The 17,789-nt window shown below is 56.9% G+C and overlaps 1 protein-coding gene and 1 long non-coding RNA gene across 5 annotated transcripts in view; one reads left to right on the top strand and one right to left on the bottom strand.

The window, feature by feature from the left end:
* The window catches only part of ANO1 (anoctamin 1), an 81,444-nt gene extending 65,121 nt beyond the window's left edge, over nt 1-16,323 (top strand). For all 4 annotated transcript variants that reach the window (XM_038563653.1, XM_038563651.1, XM_038563652.1 and 1 more), the window contains 5 exons: nt 1,787-1,939; nt 7,210-7,262; nt 8,578-8,762; nt 12,641-12,746; nt 14,553-16,323. In XM_038563653.1, coding sequence (XP_038419581.1) covers nt 1,787-1,939; nt 7,210-7,262; nt 8,578-8,762; nt 12,641-12,746; nt 14,553-14,795 — 740 coding nt within the window. In that variant the 3' untranslated portion in view covers nt 14,796-16,323. The remainder of the gene's footprint in view (nt 1-1,786; nt 1,940-7,209; nt 7,263-8,577; nt 8,763-12,640; nt 12,747-14,552) is intronic.
* LOC119864247 overlaps nt 1-17,789 on the bottom strand; it is a 33,881-nt gene that overhangs the window by 4,007 nt on the left and 12,085 nt on the right. The window contains exon 2 of the long non-coding RNA XR_005373552.1: nt 7,157-7,425. This is a non-coding gene — a long non-coding RNA (uncharacterized LOC119864247). The remainder of the gene's footprint in view (nt 1-7,156; nt 7,426-17,789) is intronic.

The following is a 17,789-nucleotide window of genomic DNA, read 5'->3' as shown; positions in this document are numbered from 1 at the left end:
GAGGGATCCCAACATGTAGGGCTCCCCAGCCTCCAGGGACAGCGCATTTTAAATGCCAGCTCTGGAGCCCACTCCTGGTCTGTGCAGGGTGGGACCTGGGACCTTGCACTTTTAGCAAACACTTGAGCAAACCACGGACAGCTCTGAGTGTCGAGGGGCAGGGTGGCCCCATGAGCACGTCCCTCCTGCTGGCCCAGCAGGTCCGTAGAAGTCACAGCGTCCCAGATAATTGTTCCAGAGCACCTTGCTGTTGACTCAGGAGGAAAAAACTCTTAAGGCCTTGAGAAATGGAAACAGTGCTGTGTTCAGATGACATTGTTTTCTCCTGGGATAAAATCCAAGGTGAATGGGAGGTGGGCGGGTAGCCCCCTCACCCCCGTGGACCCCCGAGGACCTGCTCCCTCCCAGGCTGTGTGGTGTCACCCTGGGATCCAGGAGGAGGGCCCCCCCACCCCGCCTGCCTGAGGCCAGTGGGACGACAGGCACCCAGATGGATGCTTCCCCAGACGACCATTTCTGCAGCAGCTGGAGGCTGTGCCCACATTCCTGCTGGGCGTGGTGAGACCCCTGGGACAGGCCCCTGCCCACGCAGGGCATAGCCCACCCTGTGATGCACGCTGCACCCTGCCGCTAGCACGTTCTCCGCCGCGCCCACTGCTGGTCTCCTCCTTGAGGACCGACTCTACTGGGCGCCTGGAGCACACAGTGCCTGAGACTGAAGAGGAGGGTAGCTGTGGAGCCCCCCGCCCTGCCTCTGAGCCTGTCCACACAAGAGTCAGCGTCACTCGATGTGAGGACCCCACAGCCTCAGGCCTCAGTGGCCCCCGAGGAGCCCACAGCCGAGCTTATCCGAATCTCCGTCCCCCCACAAAGCCGTCTTCAGACAAGACTGTGTCCATGGAAGCAGCCCCCGGAGGCCCACGAGGCCCGCGGGGCGAGCGGGAAGCCAGCATCCCCGCTCCCATATGGAGGCTCCCACGGAGCCCCACTGGCGGCTCTAACAATGGCCACACTCAGCCTGCCAGGCACACGGTGACATTCTGTCCGCTTCCTTGTTTACCACCTGGCAGCGGGAGCCCCGGGACAGACTGTACGGTTCCTGAACCAGCCTCCCCCATGTGGTTCTGCTCAGCAACCTTTACCTGACCTCTCCCGGGAGCCGGCTCTGTGCTTCCCGCAGCATCCAAGGCCCGAGCCCCGGTGCCAGCCTGGTGATGATGAGAATTGTCCAAGAGGGGACAGGTTGTTCTGGACAGTGGGCCCCGCATGGCTCCGAGGAGCCCGACAGAAGGGGTCGATGGGGGCTCTTGGACACCCAGTGAGGCTGGCGGGATCCCTGCATCCCAGGAACCTCCAACTGCTCGGGCACAGGAGCCCCGCCCAGGGCCCTTGCCGGCCCCACGTGGGGTCGCCGAGGCTGAGGCTTCGTGCTCACGGGGGCCGTCTCCCCACCTCTGATGATGGTCTAAGATTAGATGTATGATAAGTGACTACATGCTCATTGTTCAGGAGTCAATGCTGGGGTTGAGAACAAAATTTGGAACCTTCCCCACAGCCCCCCTTTGGCCCTGGGTCACCTGGTGTCTCGGCAGGTGCATCCCGGGGCTACTCTTATAAAGGTGCAGAGGGCGTGTCAGATGCAGGAAGCCAGCCAGACCCCACCCGGCTCGTGTGTTCAGCTTATGGTGGGGTGTGGGGTCCCCGCCATGGGGTCTCGCCCTGGGTCCTACTGTGGGGCCTCGCCCTGGGGCACAGCGGCGTCCTGACCATCCCACTCTCCTTGCAGTCATCCAGTTTGGCTTTGTCACCTTGTTCGTCGCGTCCTTCCCCCTGGCCCCGCTGTTCGCACTGCTGAATAACATCATCGAGATCCGCCTGGACGCCAAAAAGTTCATCACCGAGCTCCGAAGGCCAGTGGCTGTCAGAGCCAAAGACATCGGTGAGTGAGTCTCAGGAACGGGCTCTGAGCACACACTGGGTTCGATGGGGGTGTCCTGCTCCCCAGAAGCTCAATCCAGAGCCAGCAGACTGAGATCGGGCACGGGATCCCCACGGGCTCCTTCACACCCCCACCCCAACATCTCCATCCTGAGAGAACATTCTGGAAAGCATCAGTGTCATAGGTATCTGAATATCTCAACAGCCACCTACATGAGGGGTCCCCGAGGTGCACGTGCTCTCAGAGGTCCTCAGCACCCCACCCCGGCCTGTCCGGGTGGCCCAAGAGCTCTCAGAGCTGACGTCTGGGAGGCCAGTGTTCGAGACTGAGCGGGTTCCTTTCCATGCGCATATCACGCAGTCATTCAACGTCCATGAACAGGAAAGGGAGGAGAAAGGAGCCCTCCCAGCAGCGCAGGATGAGCGCAGGTGTGGCTTGGCCGGAGGGTCAGGGGCCAAGGGGGTTCCAGCCCCCATGAGTGAGGGCTTCCTCATCATCCCGCAGGTGAGGTGGGGATGAGGGTCAGTGCACTCACGGGGAGCGTGACCGCTAACCTTCTGGTAGTCAGAGGTGTCCCCAGAGAGGATGAGCATCTCAAAGTGAGTCCACTTACTTAAACCAGGACCCAGTTTTCCAGGTGAAAGCAAAAAAGTTTCTATTTTATCCCGAAATGAGATGGGGAAATACGTCGGTTTGAAGTCCTACTTGACACGATTTTAGTTAGAACAGCCCATCCCCACTCGTCGGTGGAAGAAACAAAGATGGAATGACGTGTTAGGCGCATTATTTGTCCTCCTCCCAAGACGCGGACAGGATGCCAGGGTGATAGGGCGTCAGCAGGGCAGATGTCATCTGGCTGAGAGGTGGGGGCTTCTCCCACCCTTGGCGCTGGCTCCTCCTCATCAGAAATGCCCCTTGGCCATCCCTCCCCGCCTGTGATCGTGGGGCTGCTCAGGCCATGCCTGCCCTGGCCCCTGGTGGCCCTGGTGGCCCGGCCCTGCTCACCACCCTCCAGCGCCGCCTCCAGAGAGCATGGGCTCCAGTGTCTCCCAGTTGTGCACTCTCCAGGGTTAAAACTGTCTGAAAGTGTCATTGGCCACGTGTCGCACGTGTCTGTGCTTCTCTCTGGCTCCCTGCAGCCAGGGTTTGCATCGTGGCATCTGTGGGGACTCCTTCAGGGCCTGGCTTTAGGGTGGGCCAGAAACCTTGGGGCTCCCTAGGGAGAGGTCAGAGCTGGGGCTCAAATATACAGGTCCGTCTGTCTCCTGTCTGTCACCCGTCTGGACAGCCCAGACAGTCGGCAGAGACTCAGCCAACAGATGCCCTCCCAGCTGAACATCCCCGTAAGATTTTGCTTGTGATAAAGCCCCCGAACTAATTGGCCTCTGATATCCCTTCTAGCCGGGTCCTACTCAGCCCTGGCTGTGGGGTGAGCCCCTTGCCCCGCACACCACACTCCAGGGTTTGCTGCTGTCCCAGGTCAGAGCTCAGCTCGGGGTCTCTGTGCAGGACCGGAATAAACATCATGGTTTCCGTGGGCCGGGAGGATCCTTCTCACCATCACTCTCAGGCTGAGTGTCCTGAGTTTGGGCCACAGGCCACATTCACAAATCCTCTCTCCAGGTGAAGATGGCATTGCATGCAGCTCCTATAAGCTTGTCACTCCCTGCTCTCAGGGTGAACCCCAGAGGACCGTGGCTGGCCTCAGTCACTTCCTGGGACTTTCAAAGTCAAGCCCTCCGAAGTCCTCCGAAGAAGGAGGAGGAGGACTTGACTCTAGAGGAGGTTTAGGCAAATCCTCGCTCCCATTTTCCCAATGGGAAGACCGAGGCCCGGTGGTGACCAGGGCTGAGCTGGACCCGGAGACCCCAAGCAGCCCCCCACCGCCCACTCGGGGTCACCCATTCCTGCAACACCTCCACGACGAGAGGGTTTGCCCAGAAAAGCTTACAGTGCACACCAGAGACCCGACAGGAAGCGGGTGGCCGGGGCAGCCGGCCAGGCACTCCCCGGACAGCCCTTGGGGATTCTGGAACCCCGTGCCCAGTGGCAGTAAAGACGAGAGTGTGTCACTTCTCCTTGACAAAGGCCTGATTCTCCGGCACCCAGAGGCCCTAGGCGAGTCCGCCGTGGGTGGGTGTTTGCTTTGGCATCCTTTGCTTGGCAGAGACCTGCTTCCCCTGCGCCTCGTCCTGAAACCAGCAAACGCCCCCCCAGGGCAGAGGGGAGCGCCCCAGGCACCTCCCAGCCCCCTGCACCTGTCACGGGCGTCGTCCTTCCTAACCCGGTGAGGCCAGGACGCGCATCTGCCCGCATCTGCCTTCTTCTGCCCATGGCGCCCCTTCTTTCCCGGTTCTTGTGGGTCAGCTGCATGCTTCCTGGTTCCTGTCTGGTTGGTTGGAGGCATAATCTGCCTTTCTTTCACTGTAACCTTTCCTTGAACAGGCCTTTGTATTGCTCCCATGATCCGTGTGGCCCCAAGGGGACACAGGGCCCCCGTGGCTGCACCCAGGGCGCCAGGGGCAGCTGGGAGGGGAGGAGTGGCGGGTCACAGCGGGGACCCAGCTCCTTGCCAGTGGGAACCGGGCTGCCGCTTCCCAGCCCTGACCTCTGACAGCAGATGAACCTGCTTCCTGCTCTCAGGCCTACGCTTCTGAGCCTTCACGGTGAGCTGCCTCTGCCTGCGTGCAGCTCCTGCACATTGCAGTGGTCGGGCGAGATGAAATACCTTCCTGTCTCGTTCTTGGAAATGGAGCTTGGCATCCCCTGGGACAGCAGGGATGTCTTGAAGAGGAACACAGGTCCCCCTGCCTTCAAGATTCTCCTAAAGGAAGCCTGAAGGTTTTCCTCTTGTACCTGGGGTTCATCGGCACATGACGTGCTCTGCAGTGTGCATCCTAACAACCCAGCGAGAGAGTCAAGACCCCGAAGAGAGGCTGAGCCTGTGGGCTGGGGCTGGGGTCCTGGTTTTGCATTTTTCGAACAAGACCCCATGATTCTGGGGTGCAGTGCCACAGGGGACCTCCTGGGACCTGTATGTTGGGCTCCGTCCACGGCTCTGGAAAGCTCTCCAGCCCAGACCCCTTCCCGACCTGGTCCTCTCACTTCACAGGCTCACCTCCCTCAACCCATTGGCCTGTTACCTGGGCAGGCTGAAGACCCGTTTTATTTCCTCGAGCTGTGCTCAAGGGGGCACTGCCTCCCCCAGAGCTCCCTCTGCCCTGACACTTGACCTTCAGTGGGCTTACCCATTCCTTGGGCCCCAACTCGGAGATGTCACACTCAGACCCCGCAGGGCCAGGCAGGCCAGGTGATGAGTGAGTGGGATGCCCAAGGACTGCTCTCATGCCACAGGCCATGTGGACCCCCCATCCTCCTGGACACATCCTCCCCTGTGTGCAGGGATCTGGACTGGGATCTTTCTCTAGTGGCTCCATCCCAGTTGCAGAGAACAGAACTGCAGTGCACAGCACGGCCTGGAGAGGGTATCACCATAACCATGGAGTCACGCCAGCCCTGTCAACGGGAGTGAGGCTCTTTCTGAAGCACCAAGTCCAGATTTTAAAAAATACATCATCCTGATTTGTAGACCAGTCAGTATTTCTAAGCAGCAAGCAGCCAAGCTCTACAAACACCCAGGACCTCGGATGTGGCCCAAGGGCTGTCATCTTGCAACCCCTGCTCTGGTGCAAACAGTCTGGTTGGAAAGGGCTTTTTACGCTCTCACAGTAGCTTAGCAAATGTCGACCCAGCAGTGCCAAGCCCCAGGGGCCAGACCACACAAGACCCAGGAGAGAAGCAAGGATGTGCAGTTCACAGCCTTCCAGGGAGCTTGGAGGCCGCAGAGAGGCTCCCAGCCCTGAGCAGCCCAATAGGAAGCGCAGAAAAGCCGACCTTGTAAGGAAGCATCCCCCCTGCTAGGGCCATCGCCAACTCTCTTGCATCCCCAATGGCTCTCTTGAGGGGAGCCAGACGGAGTGAGTGGACCCGGTGCCAGAGTGACTGCCCACACTCTTGCAGCAGGATAGAGGATTGAGAACCACTGCTCTTGTGGGGAAGGTCGAACAGAACCGGTGGCTCAGGTCCTGGCTCCATCGGGTGGCAGGGCTGCCCATGGGAGGAGGCAGGGAGGCCACTCTTGCTTCCTGCACATCCTGGCAGAGATGGGGAGGCTGCGGCCTCCACTTTCGGGCCTCGTGGGCCTGTACTCTTGCTGTCTTTGCAGATTCAGTCCCCAGTAGCTCCCCAGGGCTCCCTGCCAGGGCAGAAGTGCCCATATGTAGCCCCCCCTCCCCTGCGGTGGTCTCCATCCTGATAGAGGAACCCCACCCTGCCACACTCTTCCATAAAGACACTAATAACAGGCCTTTGTTGCTGCCCACCCTTTCTGGGAAGTGCTGGTTATCCCCACCTCAGATGGGCCCAGGGCAGAGAGAGACCACCCAGTGCAGGGCTCTGAGCCCAACTACTGCCCAGGACGTGTGGCTGGCCTGATAGGGCCCAGCCAGGCTGGACGGGGTCAGGCAGGGGCCCTAACAGGCCAGGCCTGCTCTGGACCTCAGATAAGGCACTTCCTCCCTGGGCCCTGCTACCCTCGTTCTGCTGGGGAGGCCAGGGGAGGGCCACACATTTGTCTGGGTGCCGTGCAGTGAGCCTTCTGCTCATGGTAATTAGGTGCAGTGCTAGACCTCGGGGCAGCATACATGGGGTCACCCCATAGGAAGTGTTTTGCACCTCATCACTGTCAGGTCATTATACTCAGGTTGTGACCTCAGCCTCACAGCCAGGCATCCTGGCAATGCTCTTTGACCCCAACCCTACATTTTAGGGCCTGTCCTTCTGGCACCGGAGCTATGTAGCAGGTTATAAGACACGGAAACTTCATGGGTTTGGTCTCCATTTACCCTTACATGGACCCTCTGGGTTAGGAGCTGCATCCAAATTGAATCTTTGTCTCTCCAGAGGGAAAGGTTCCATCTAAGCCAGCTAGTAGCGCGAACAGGTTCACGGGAGAGGGTTCAGGACCACTCAGGGAGCCGCTGATGTAAAACACCTCCTTTAGAAGCTACAGTTTGCCTACAAACTGCTGCTGAGCTGGTACAAGCCGAGGCCCTGTCATCACCCAGGACCCACCCACCCCCAACCCCGAGCTCCAGAACATCTCCTTATTACCTTGTATCTGACCCCCGGGGAGGGGACCAAACTGGCCCTGCTCACCTGAGAGCCAGGTGCAAGAGCCGTCTTGAAACTGTGCTTCTCTTCTCCCCCAGGAATCTGGTACAATATTCTCAGAGGCGTCGGGAAGCTCGCGGTCATCATCAACGTAAGTGACATCGGGGGAGTGGGCCTCTGCTGGATGGATGTGCTGGCTGGGCTGCCACATGGTTGGGCTGCGCCTTCCAGGGAAGCTTCTGTGCAGCCCCAGGCTGGTGGAAGCATCCCCTGTTCAGACATGTCCCTTGGTCCTATGGAAGGGTTGGGACGAGCTGTGGGTGGGAACAGCAAATTCTCCTTGACCTTCTGTAACCTTGAGTAAAATTCTCCACCACACCGGCCCTGGGCCCTAAGTCCACTTCCTCTCTAGAGTCCTGAGAATATACAAGAAAGAGCAAGAGAGAGGGAAAGAGACAGAAACTCCCCCCTTGCAATCATTCTGCTGTTATTTTTTAAAAGTTAGCTTTCTCCCTTTATATAAAATGCACACCTATTCCTTAAAGGTTCAGGAAGTGCAGAAACAGAGACAAGAGAGGGGAGTCTGCCAGCCTCCTCCTACGCACACGCACACGTAGCTTCCCCCACCTGCCTCCTGCCCCGGCAGCCCTCCTCCCCAGCACCTCATCCACACCTTCCTGCCACGTGGTGCCACTCTCCTGGCCTCTCCTACCCCTGAGCCTGCAGGTTTAGAGGGCAGTGGTCCCTCCGTCAGGAGAACTACCCTCTGGCTCCCTTGCAGCCCCCATCCAGGCCCATGTGACTCATCCAGGGCCTGGATCGCCCTGGGCTTAGCTGTCTAGTGGTCCCCAACACATGTTTCAAAGCCAAGGCCGAACTGCAGGCATGCGAACATTAGACAGCCCCGGAGGGCCGCAGCGCCACCGCCCTGTGACCCTCTCCCCTCCACCTGCAGGCCTTCAGGGAAGGAACTGTCATTGCCCATCGTACAGGTGAGACCACCAAGGCACAGGGAGGTTGGGTGACCTGCCCCACACCACAGGCTGCTGGGCTCCCAGTCCCAGCTCCGGTATTGACACCACACCGACTGTCCCCAAAGATGGCTCTGGAATAGGATGAGCGGAGTCAGAGCATCACCATTTACAAAGCTCTTTCCATTCCCACATTCTCTTTCAAGTACACCAGGCACACAAAGAGGTTAAGTGACTTGCCCAAGGCCACGCAGCCAGTGAGAGACAGCATTTGTCCCGTGCCTTCCTGCCCAGGGTGTCCTGTTCCCTGTACCCAGAGAACCCTCGGGCTGCCAGGAGTATCTCCACCTTTCATTTCTTCACTCAGCATTCTGCTCACCTTGGCAACTCGTGTGCAGAGTATCACATAGCCAGGGCTGCCCTGGCTCACTCGGGGTGTGTCGCCCCACCCACCCAGTTGGGGGTCTGCACTCACCCCACTGTCCCCTGATCCAGGCATTTGTCATCTCCTTCACATCCGACTTCATCCCTCGCCTGGTGTACCTCTACATGTACAGCGAGAACGGGACCATGCATGGCTTCGTCAACCACACCCTCTCCTCCTTCAACGTCAGCGACTTCCAGAATGGCACGGCCCCCAATGACCCCCTGGACCTGGGCTACGAGGTACAGATCTGCAGGTATGGCTCTCAGTTTCTCTTTTTGGAAGACACATTTGGTGGGTTCCTGGGAACACCCCAGTTCACACAAGGATTCTTTCAGGGGCAAGTCAGAGAATAGCTCAGTCTTGCTTCAAGAAAAAAAAAGTTGGGGTGGCAGTAGGACATGATTTAATAGTTCTTTTAATTAAGAAGCCATGATAGCTTCAGGCATGGCTGGACCAGGGGCCACAGTTTGCCATCAGGCCCCCGTCTGGTGCTGCCTCCCAGCCCTGAATTCCTCCGTGGTGGCATTGCGTTCTGACAGGCAGTGAGGGAATGTCTTTCTCAAGAGTCAGCCAAAGTCGGGTTGACTCTCCCTGGCCTGTCATGACCCATGTGCCCATCCCTAAATGAAGCACTGTTACCACGGTGTAAAGGCTAGACCTGGGTCATGTGCCAGGTTGTGGGGTCATGGTCAGAGAGCTAAGAGGTTCTAAGGGAGACTGGGTGCTCTGACTCGGGGAAGGGGTACTAGACGCTGGGCAGACCAACTGAGATGGTCAGACGCTCAGGGTATGCAAGGAGCACCCCAGGAAAGATGGAGGCAGAGCTGTGACCTGGCCGTTCCCTATGCATCCTCCACATATGCCAGCCTGGGTCGGGGTCTAGGAACCCAGGAGTGGCATGGTCCCTGCTGTCCAGGGCTCTGGGTGCAGATCAGTGAAAAGGGGTGATAGTAGTGGAGGGTGGGCCCCATGGGGCCGCTGAGGGGGCGGGACGAGGTAGGCAAGAGCACAGAAGTGGGAATCAGCGTGAGCTGCCCCCATCCGGCTGAGATTCAGGACACAAAGACCCCAGAGCCCGGGCAGTAACGCCCTGTGTGCGGGGAGGCCTGGTTGCTCCTACTTTACACATAGTTCCCTTAGACTTGCTTGTGTGCAGCTGTCACCTTGACCAAGTAATGGGGAGTGGGGGCACCTGCTAGTGTCTGGGGTGCCACGGCAACAACAAGCAGCTTGTGGTGACAAAACAGGCCCAAAAAGTGGGGGAACGGGCCACCCAGAGCCGCTGGAAAAGTGGAGCAGACCTGCCTGGCTCAGGTGCCCCTGACACCACCACTGGCCCTGAGTGACCCCAGCATGGTCACATAATGTTCTGTTCTGCACCAGGGCAGGGACAGCACCTGCTCTGGGACCAGGTACGGTGGGGGAAGGAATGGGTTAGAGCAGGTGCTGCAGGTAGACAGGGCGCATAACGCGGCAGGGCCTGCACCACAACCGGTTTTCCAGATCCCGCCCACCCACACGCTTCAACACGCACTTCAGTGGGCCCCCAAATCCCAGGGGAGGCCCGGAGTGATCTGCTCCCAGCTTCCATGTGGTCACCTCAGAGAGGGGACAGTGTGGGGAGCTGGAAGCGCAGGGAGGGAGCTCCAGACACCCTCCCCTGTCCTTCAGCAGATGCACTCACACCCCAAGCTGACGCAGACAGGCAGCCCCCCCCCCCACCGCTGGGCGCCCTCCCAGGACCCTCTTTCCTGCCACAGCGCCAATGCTTTCCTGCATTGTCTCCACGGTCCACGCGGAGTGCACAGGCTTGACCTACTTTGCTAAAGGTCCATTTTAGAGGAAGAATAATTACAAACAAGGCAGGAGATATGTGGTCATTTGATTATAAATTCCCTCTGAAACGTCAGTGTTGGTAGTTACAGGGTCAGCCTCAGTTTCCAAGAACTGTTCGTTGGCTAAGGAAGCGGCTCCATCTCATGCATCAGCCCAGGGTCCTGGCCACTCATGGGGAGAGGCCAGGGAGACAGGGCCGACATTTTTAAAAACATTTTTAAAGTGTCTACTCGCTCCCCCCACCCCTGCCCTGGAGTCAGCAGACTGTGGGTCAGACCACTCCGCTCCCTGGGATCCGGGCTCCAGCCAGGCAAGATCCTGCAGGGCAGGTCTGGGAGCTCCAGGCCCTCGACAGCCGCACCCACACGAGCTGCCTCTCTCAGGAATTGGCGGCGGGAGGTGCAGCACCCAGCCCAGCCTGCGGCTGTGGGTGTGGGGAGATGCAAAACTGAGAGCTGCCGTGGCTGCTGGCTACCATTTATGCTCGTGCTGAGACGGGCACCCTCTCATCTGATCCCCAGAGCTGCCCCCAGGCAGGCGTTATCCCCAGGAGAGCTGGCAGGCTGGGTACCAGGGATAAGCAAGGAAAGAGTGAGATCATCTCTAACAGAGGTTAGTGCAGATGGTAGGAGTGGCCTCTGGGCAGGTCTGTAAGTGGGCTTTGAGGGATGCCTAGGAGTTTGCCAGCTGACCCAAACATATCTAGCATCCCAACACAGCTGGGTGTGAGCAGAGAGAAAAGGGAGGAGCCAGCGTGAATGCCCGTTTGATGCTGGGAGAACAGGGGCTGCTTGTTCCCATCAGAGAGCAGGTTGTACAAGTCCCGTGTCACTCTGCAGCTGGCACCCAAGCATGTGTCCCCAGCCCGATCCTATCTCTGGGTCTGGCAGCATAGCACCCAGTGGCTCCCTGGAGACTCCCATGCAGCTCTCTCCAGAAGTAAAGCTCTGTGGGTGAGGGGTCCTGTCTGTTGTGTGTTCCTGAGTGACCGCCCCTGAAATGGGAGCTGGAATGTAGTAGCTGCTCATTAAATGCCGCTAAAAGGACTGAGGGGATGCCAGACTGAGGCCCAGAGGGGCCAAACCACTGCACGAGAACACACAGCAGTGGTCACTGGTGCTGGGGCCAGGCCAGGGCTGTGCCCCCAGAGCCAGGTGCCTCCTCTTCTGGTCCCTGGCACTGGACCTCGGCTTCCCAGTGAACAGAAGGGGTGTGCTTACAGCCCTGCACCCGGAAACTGCCCCCACCTCAGGCTTTCTCTGACGGCTTTGGGGAAGCTTTTCCCACACATAGCATAGACCAGCCCCATTAATGCCAACAGCATACCCTGAATTTGGGGAGCAGTCAGAGGGCCTAGGTGGAGACAGGACCCTGGCTTGTCATCCTCATCCCGCTCCCACAGACTGGGCGTATCAGGACCTCTGAGAAGGAGAGGACGGGATCGGGTACACTGAGGCAGGGCAGTGGATGGGCGAGCAGTGAGGACCATGTTCCATAGAAGCAGGGTTGGTAGGAGGGCCTTGGGGGAAGGTGTCTGTCTCGGTAGGAGGTCAGGGGGCATCGTCTATGACTGATAACTAGGGCAGGGGAGATGAGTGTGGTGTACAGATCAGGAGGGAAGAACCAAGAAGCTGGAAGACAGGAAGGAGGTGCCTCGAGGCGCCAGGTTCCATGGGGCAGGGCAGGCAGGGGGACAGGTGACTGGTGGGCCCTGTCCTCACCGATTGTATGTGTAACCCTCATACTTGGGCTACTTTCAGAGAGTGCATTGTTTTGTTTTGTTTCCAAAAGTCTCCTCCAAAAAGAGAAGAGAGGTGGTTTTCAAACCTGGGCTTCATGGAACCCCGCTGGGGGTCTGTGGACAGTGGACATCAGGTTAAGGTTAGAGGGATCTAGGCCTAGGACACCAGGGAGGCCCCGCTTGCTTTGTCACCCCACTAGGGTCTCAGGTGACATTCCTTTTTGAAAAAAAGCTCCACTGCCTTTAAAAGTCTGGAACCCCAGGACCAGATGGTTCCAAAGCTGACTTCAGTGAGCTCATGGTTGGGCCTGCAGGGACACTCCTGGTGCCTGCATTTTCCACGAAGCCGCTCAGGCCCTGCGCAGACCTCAGGGGTCCTGCCACCCCCTCCAACATGGATGGAGACTCAGCAGCCTGTGGACGGCAGGTGCCCGCCAGGAGGTGGCACAGCAGCCAGTGGAGGCTTTCCTGATGCCTGCTCAGAGCTGCGGGGCGCCGGCCAGAATCCCCAGTTCTGCTGGAAGACCGTGGTTGATCCCTGTCCGTCTCTGCAGGTACAAAGATTACCGGGAGCCGCCGTGGTCAGAGCACAAGTACGACATCTCCAAGGACTTTTGGGCAGTGCTGGCAGCCCGGCTGGCTTTCGTCATTGTCTTCCAGGTGCGGCAGGCTCTCGTTTCTGGAAGGTTTGAGAATTGGGTCCTGAGGAGGCACTCCGAGCCCAGCACAGGGTCAGAAGGCAGCAGCTGGCCCACGTCAGGGGCATTTGGAGGGCTGGAGGCCTGGCCACCCCAGGCCCTGTGCAGGAACAGGCCCCAGGAAGGCAAAGGGAGGCCCCGGGGCCAGCACAGATGGTGGGATTTGGACATCCTCAGGAAGGCAGAATTAATTCCATACAAGTGGTCTTTTTGGAAGGAGACAGGGTAGGAGACCCAGCTCGGTTTCTCACTATCTCTGTGTAGCAGGAAACGTCCCCAGAGGACAGGACCAGTACAGGCAGGAGGGCAGGGTATTCCCAGCAGATCCAGCCCCCAGCCAGGAGCCAGAGGACCCAGTCTTGCCTGGTCTCTGCAGAAGGGACAGGCTGTGAAGCCAGAGTGATTCCCAGTGAACAGGACCCGAGACTGGGGACTGCATGCAGCAGCTATGGTCTCAGAGATGAGGAGAATCCTTAGCCACATGAGCCCAGCCAAAGTCCCATTCACTGAGTTCAAGCCCCAGCTGGGTCCAAGCCCTAGCTCTACCCTTTACAGAGAGTGTGGCAGCTGCAGGCAGGACTTCCACCCCCCTTGAGGCTCTGCTGCCAGGTCAGCTGTCCATAACACTCCGCAGTGGGAACAAGTATCTGGGGCCAAATTTACTGGAAGCAGAGCCTGAGACAAGGATTCTGTGCAAGTGGGTTATTGAAGGAAGCTCCCCAGGAAAGGGGAGGGAGTGCAGCAGAGGAGTCTCAGCTGGAGGCAGCCTCGCCTGATCCTGCGGGGAGCTCCAGAGCATGAATCCCAGCACACACGGGCCTGCCTTTTGTCTGCCTGTGTTGGCTGGTCCTTGGCTGTAGTCAGAACCAGGAAGAGGCAGATGGGAGGGGCAGTTCCCTGGAAAGGAGGCAGGTGTGATCATCAGCAGCCAGCACTGACTACAGCTGGGGAGCACCAACCAGGAAAGGCAGCCTGTGGGTCACCGGCACTGTCTACAAGGTGACTGACAGCCAGATGTGCTAACAAGTGATCACTGGACAGAAGTTTTAAAAACAGATTTCAGTGTTTCTATAAAAGCCGATCATTTGCTTTCTACACACCAGAAGTTTCTCCAGGGAGAGAGCAGACTTTCAGGGTGGCCTTGGGAGGCTTTGTGAACTGCAGAAGGCCTGTGGAGCATCAGACGCTAAATTCCATCCGGTTTTTGTGCTACTTCTATTTTCCTTAAAGCCTGATACTTGTTATATTTGGTGATACATGACCGATCAGATCGTTTAAGTGTCCCACCCTAGGGATTCAGAATTATTCAGAAACTTGCTATTTACTGAGCTCAGATTCTTTATAGAAGTCAGCAAACATTTCTGGAGTGAAACCAGTCTGCTGGCTGATTCCCTGCCTCATTTATACCTTGGGGGAAACCGAGGCCAAGGGAGGCCAAAGTATGTGTCTCATGTCATAGGGCTGGGAGTGACAGGGTGTGGGGTAGAGGCAGATGCAGGGGAGGTGGGTGGGGGTGGAGGCCAGTGGGGGGTAGAAGCAGGTGCAGGGGAGGTGATTGGGGGTGGAGGTGGGTGTGGGTGGAGGTGGGTGCAGGTAGAGGTGGGTAGGGCAGAGGCAGGTGCAGGGGGAGGTGATAGAGGGGATAGAGATTGGTGTAGGTAGAGATGGGTGCAGGTGGAGGTGGGTGGGGGCAGAGGTGGGTACGGCGTGGCCGGGAGCATCTCCTGCCATCCTCCTCCCCACCCTCACACACTGGCTCTCCTTCCAGAACCTGGTCATGTTCATGAGCGACTTTGTGGACTGGGTCATCCCAGACATCCCCAAGGACATCAGCCAGCAGGTGCACAAGGAGAAAGTACTCATGGTAGAGCTGTTCATGCGGGAGGAGCAGGGCAAGCAGCAGCTGCTGGACACGTGGATGGAAAAGGACCGGCAGCAGGACGAGCCATGCAACAACCATGGCCCCAAGGCCTGCCTGGACAGCCCCGAGTACCCTGGGGGTGCCCTGTAGCTGCCCTGGGCCTCCTGGCCGATGGGCACCCTCTCCTGGGGCAGGTGCACTCCCCAGCGAGGCCCGGTGGCGAACCTGAAAGACCACCTTCTGATAGGACATTTTTCTGTCTTTTTTCTGTTGTTGTTGTTTTTTTTCCTCCTTGTTTTTGCACAAAACCATATGCAGGGAATTTTTTTATCTTTAGTATTCAAGGTTAATCAAAACGATTGCTGGGGATAGGGTGATAACACACGGGAATGCGGGCGCTTTGCAGAAACAGTTCTTGGGAACCGTGGGTCTCCTTTGCGGTGAAAGGCAAGCAGAGGCCTCCAGAAAGCGTCTTTTCTAATCCGCCTGGTGCCTTCGGAGAGATTCGAGATGCTGTTCCGGAGCATTGGGCAAACGTCGTCGTGCAGTATTGGAGAGAGAATGGAGAAACAAGGTTGACGCCGGTTCCAGGCCTCACCTGCCGCCAGGTCGGGGAAAGTCAGACGGCTTTTCATCTCCTGTTTTCTGATACTTCAGAAACCGAGACGCCCTGGCCAGAGAGGTGCTCTGGCCCTGTCCACTCAGAGGGCCTGTGAGCTTAGAATTTGCTCTTGGAGAACCACAGGGCCGCAGGTGTCCCTGGGGCGGCAGGTGACCCCACTGGTGGGATCCCCACCATCAGCCACACAGCTGCCCCTCCCGCCGTTAGCCGGCCTCAGAATTGTTTATCTTCTGGCGGGCCAGGAAAACAAAAGAAAAGAAAACCAAGTGGACAGAAATGAGACAGGACCTCGGAGGCATTTCTAAAGATGGCTTCAGGTTCCAAGGAGTCTTAAGGCATCAGGAGAACATTGACAGCTTTAGAATATTTATTGGGTTTTTTTTTACAAAATCAACTCTATGGTGGATTTGAGGGGTTTTCTCTGTAGCTCAAAGGTGGAAGGAGTTTATTAGTTAACCAAATATCATCACGAGGAATTTAAAACACTGTTACTACCAAAGATTTTTATTAATAAAGGCTTCTATTTTGGTACTACTTCTCTATATTTTTACTTAGAGGAATGTGACTTTAGGACAGTTACCATTTTAAAGCTTGTAAACAACAAGTCTCCTAGATGGCAGGCGTGATCTAAATTTGCAGCCGTTATACTAACCAATTATCTGACATTTCTCAAGCCCCAAGAGAAACATAAAGAGAAATGTTTCATCGGAGGGAGGGAAGAAAACAAATGTGTTTGCCCTGAACGTGTGGTCGGTGAGGGTGTGAGGTCATCCCCTGCAGCTGCCAGCTCTGACCCACGTCCCTAAGTGTCGTCCGTTTCCGCTGTTTGCTACGGCCGCACAGTCCGGCGCTTCTAGTTTCTCTTGTACAGTAAGTAGTTTGAGATGGGGTTTTTGTATATAAATATTGTATTAAACATTAGGTGATTACCAAAAATCCTTTTATGGACACCATTTTTTTTTTAAAAAGTGAATGTATGCAAATTCACAGAGGACCGTGGCTGAACATTCATTCAACTAAATAAATTTGGATACACAACCACTTTCTTCACTGGAACGCTGTCCGTGTGAGCTTCACCCCAGGAGGCTGGAGAGGTCCCCAGAGCGCCCTGGCTGAGTTGCAAGTTCAGGAGGGAGGATAGGCATCCACTTGCTCCAGTGCCAGACACACAGATTGTTCTAGATGCTCCTGGGACTTCATCTCTTTCTGAGTGTGTGTGTGTGTGTGTGCAGTTTTGTATGTGCTCGTGTCTGTGTGTGCACATGGACACGTGTGTTCGTGCATGTGCTAGTTTCCTGCTGGTGTGCTTGTGTGTTTGCATGAGCTGTGTGCACACATGTGTGCATCCATATATTTTACATTAGGCGTGCGTGAGTGCATGTGTGCATCTATGTGTTTTCATGGGCACGTGTGTGCAGTTTTGTACGTGCTTGTGTCTGTGTGCACACATGGACACGTATTTGTGGTTTCATGCGTGTGTGCTTGTATGTTTGCATGGGCTGTGCACACATGCATGCACAGTATGTATCTGTGTTTGCATGGGAACGTGTGTGCACACACACGTGCCTGCATTTATTTTTTTTTAAGATTTTATTTATCCATGAGAGACACAGAGAGATGCAGAGAGAGAGGCAGAGGGAGAAGCAGGCTCCATGCAGGGAGCCCGACACGGTACTTGATCCAGGATCTCCAGGATCATGCCCTGGGCTGCAGGCGGTGCTAAACCGCTGACCCACTGGGGCTGCCCGTACCTGTGTTTATGCTGGGATGGGAGTCATGCTCACACCTTCCCAGCATCCTCTTCCATGATCCTCAAATTCCCACCCCTGGTCCCGCCAATCCAACACAGTAGCACTTAGGATTCCTTGCACGTAAAATGTCCCCGGCCCTCTGGGGGACCCACCTGGGGTTGCCAGTGTTTTCATTTGGGCAAGTGGGGTCGCTTTTTCAAACTACCACCTCTATCACCACCATTTCATGGAAGAAAGATACTTTTCACAACGCCAGCAAAGCCACAGCCCCCCTACCTGGGGACATTCCTTAGGAGCCTCCCAGCCTGGCATCCACCGCACACCTCCGGGGCCAGGGAGAGCTTCAGGCGCCCCCTAGTGCTCGTCTTCCTGCGTCCCCAAGAAAATCTCAGCAAAGCACAAGCTCCCAATGGCTGGCTACCTGCCTTCAAGACAGTCCTTCCAAAGTTTTGAGACCACTTCCCTAGTTCAGACATGAAGGCAACACCCAGGGACAGCATCGCAGGGACCCTGCCCTCTCAGTGGGTCCTCCCAGAAGCCTCAAGGACCCATCTGACAGATGAGGAGCAGCTCAGAGTCATAGGGCTCTTAGCACGTAAGCCAAGACTGGAACCCAGACCTTGTAGACATTCATTCATGCAACGTTTAAGCAGAAGCAGTGGACAAAGCAGACCGGTCCTCCTCTCAGGCAAAGACTTTTTGTAGAGGGTGTGAGATGCTTAACCAGAAAATGGACCCCAGAACCAGATAGTTTCAGAGAAAGAAAAAGAT

Source organism: Canis lupus, chromosome 18, assembly GCF_011100685.1.
Source record: "Canis lupus familiaris isolate Mischka breed German Shepherd chromosome 18, alternate assembly UU_Cfam_GSD_1.0, whole genome shotgun sequence".
In the NCBI taxonomy this organism is placed as follows: domain Eukaryota; kingdom Metazoa; phylum Chordata; class Mammalia; order Carnivora; family Canidae; genus Canis; species Canis lupus.
Note: the sequence above shows the minus strand (reverse complement) of the source record. Positions and strands in the feature narration are given on the sequence as shown.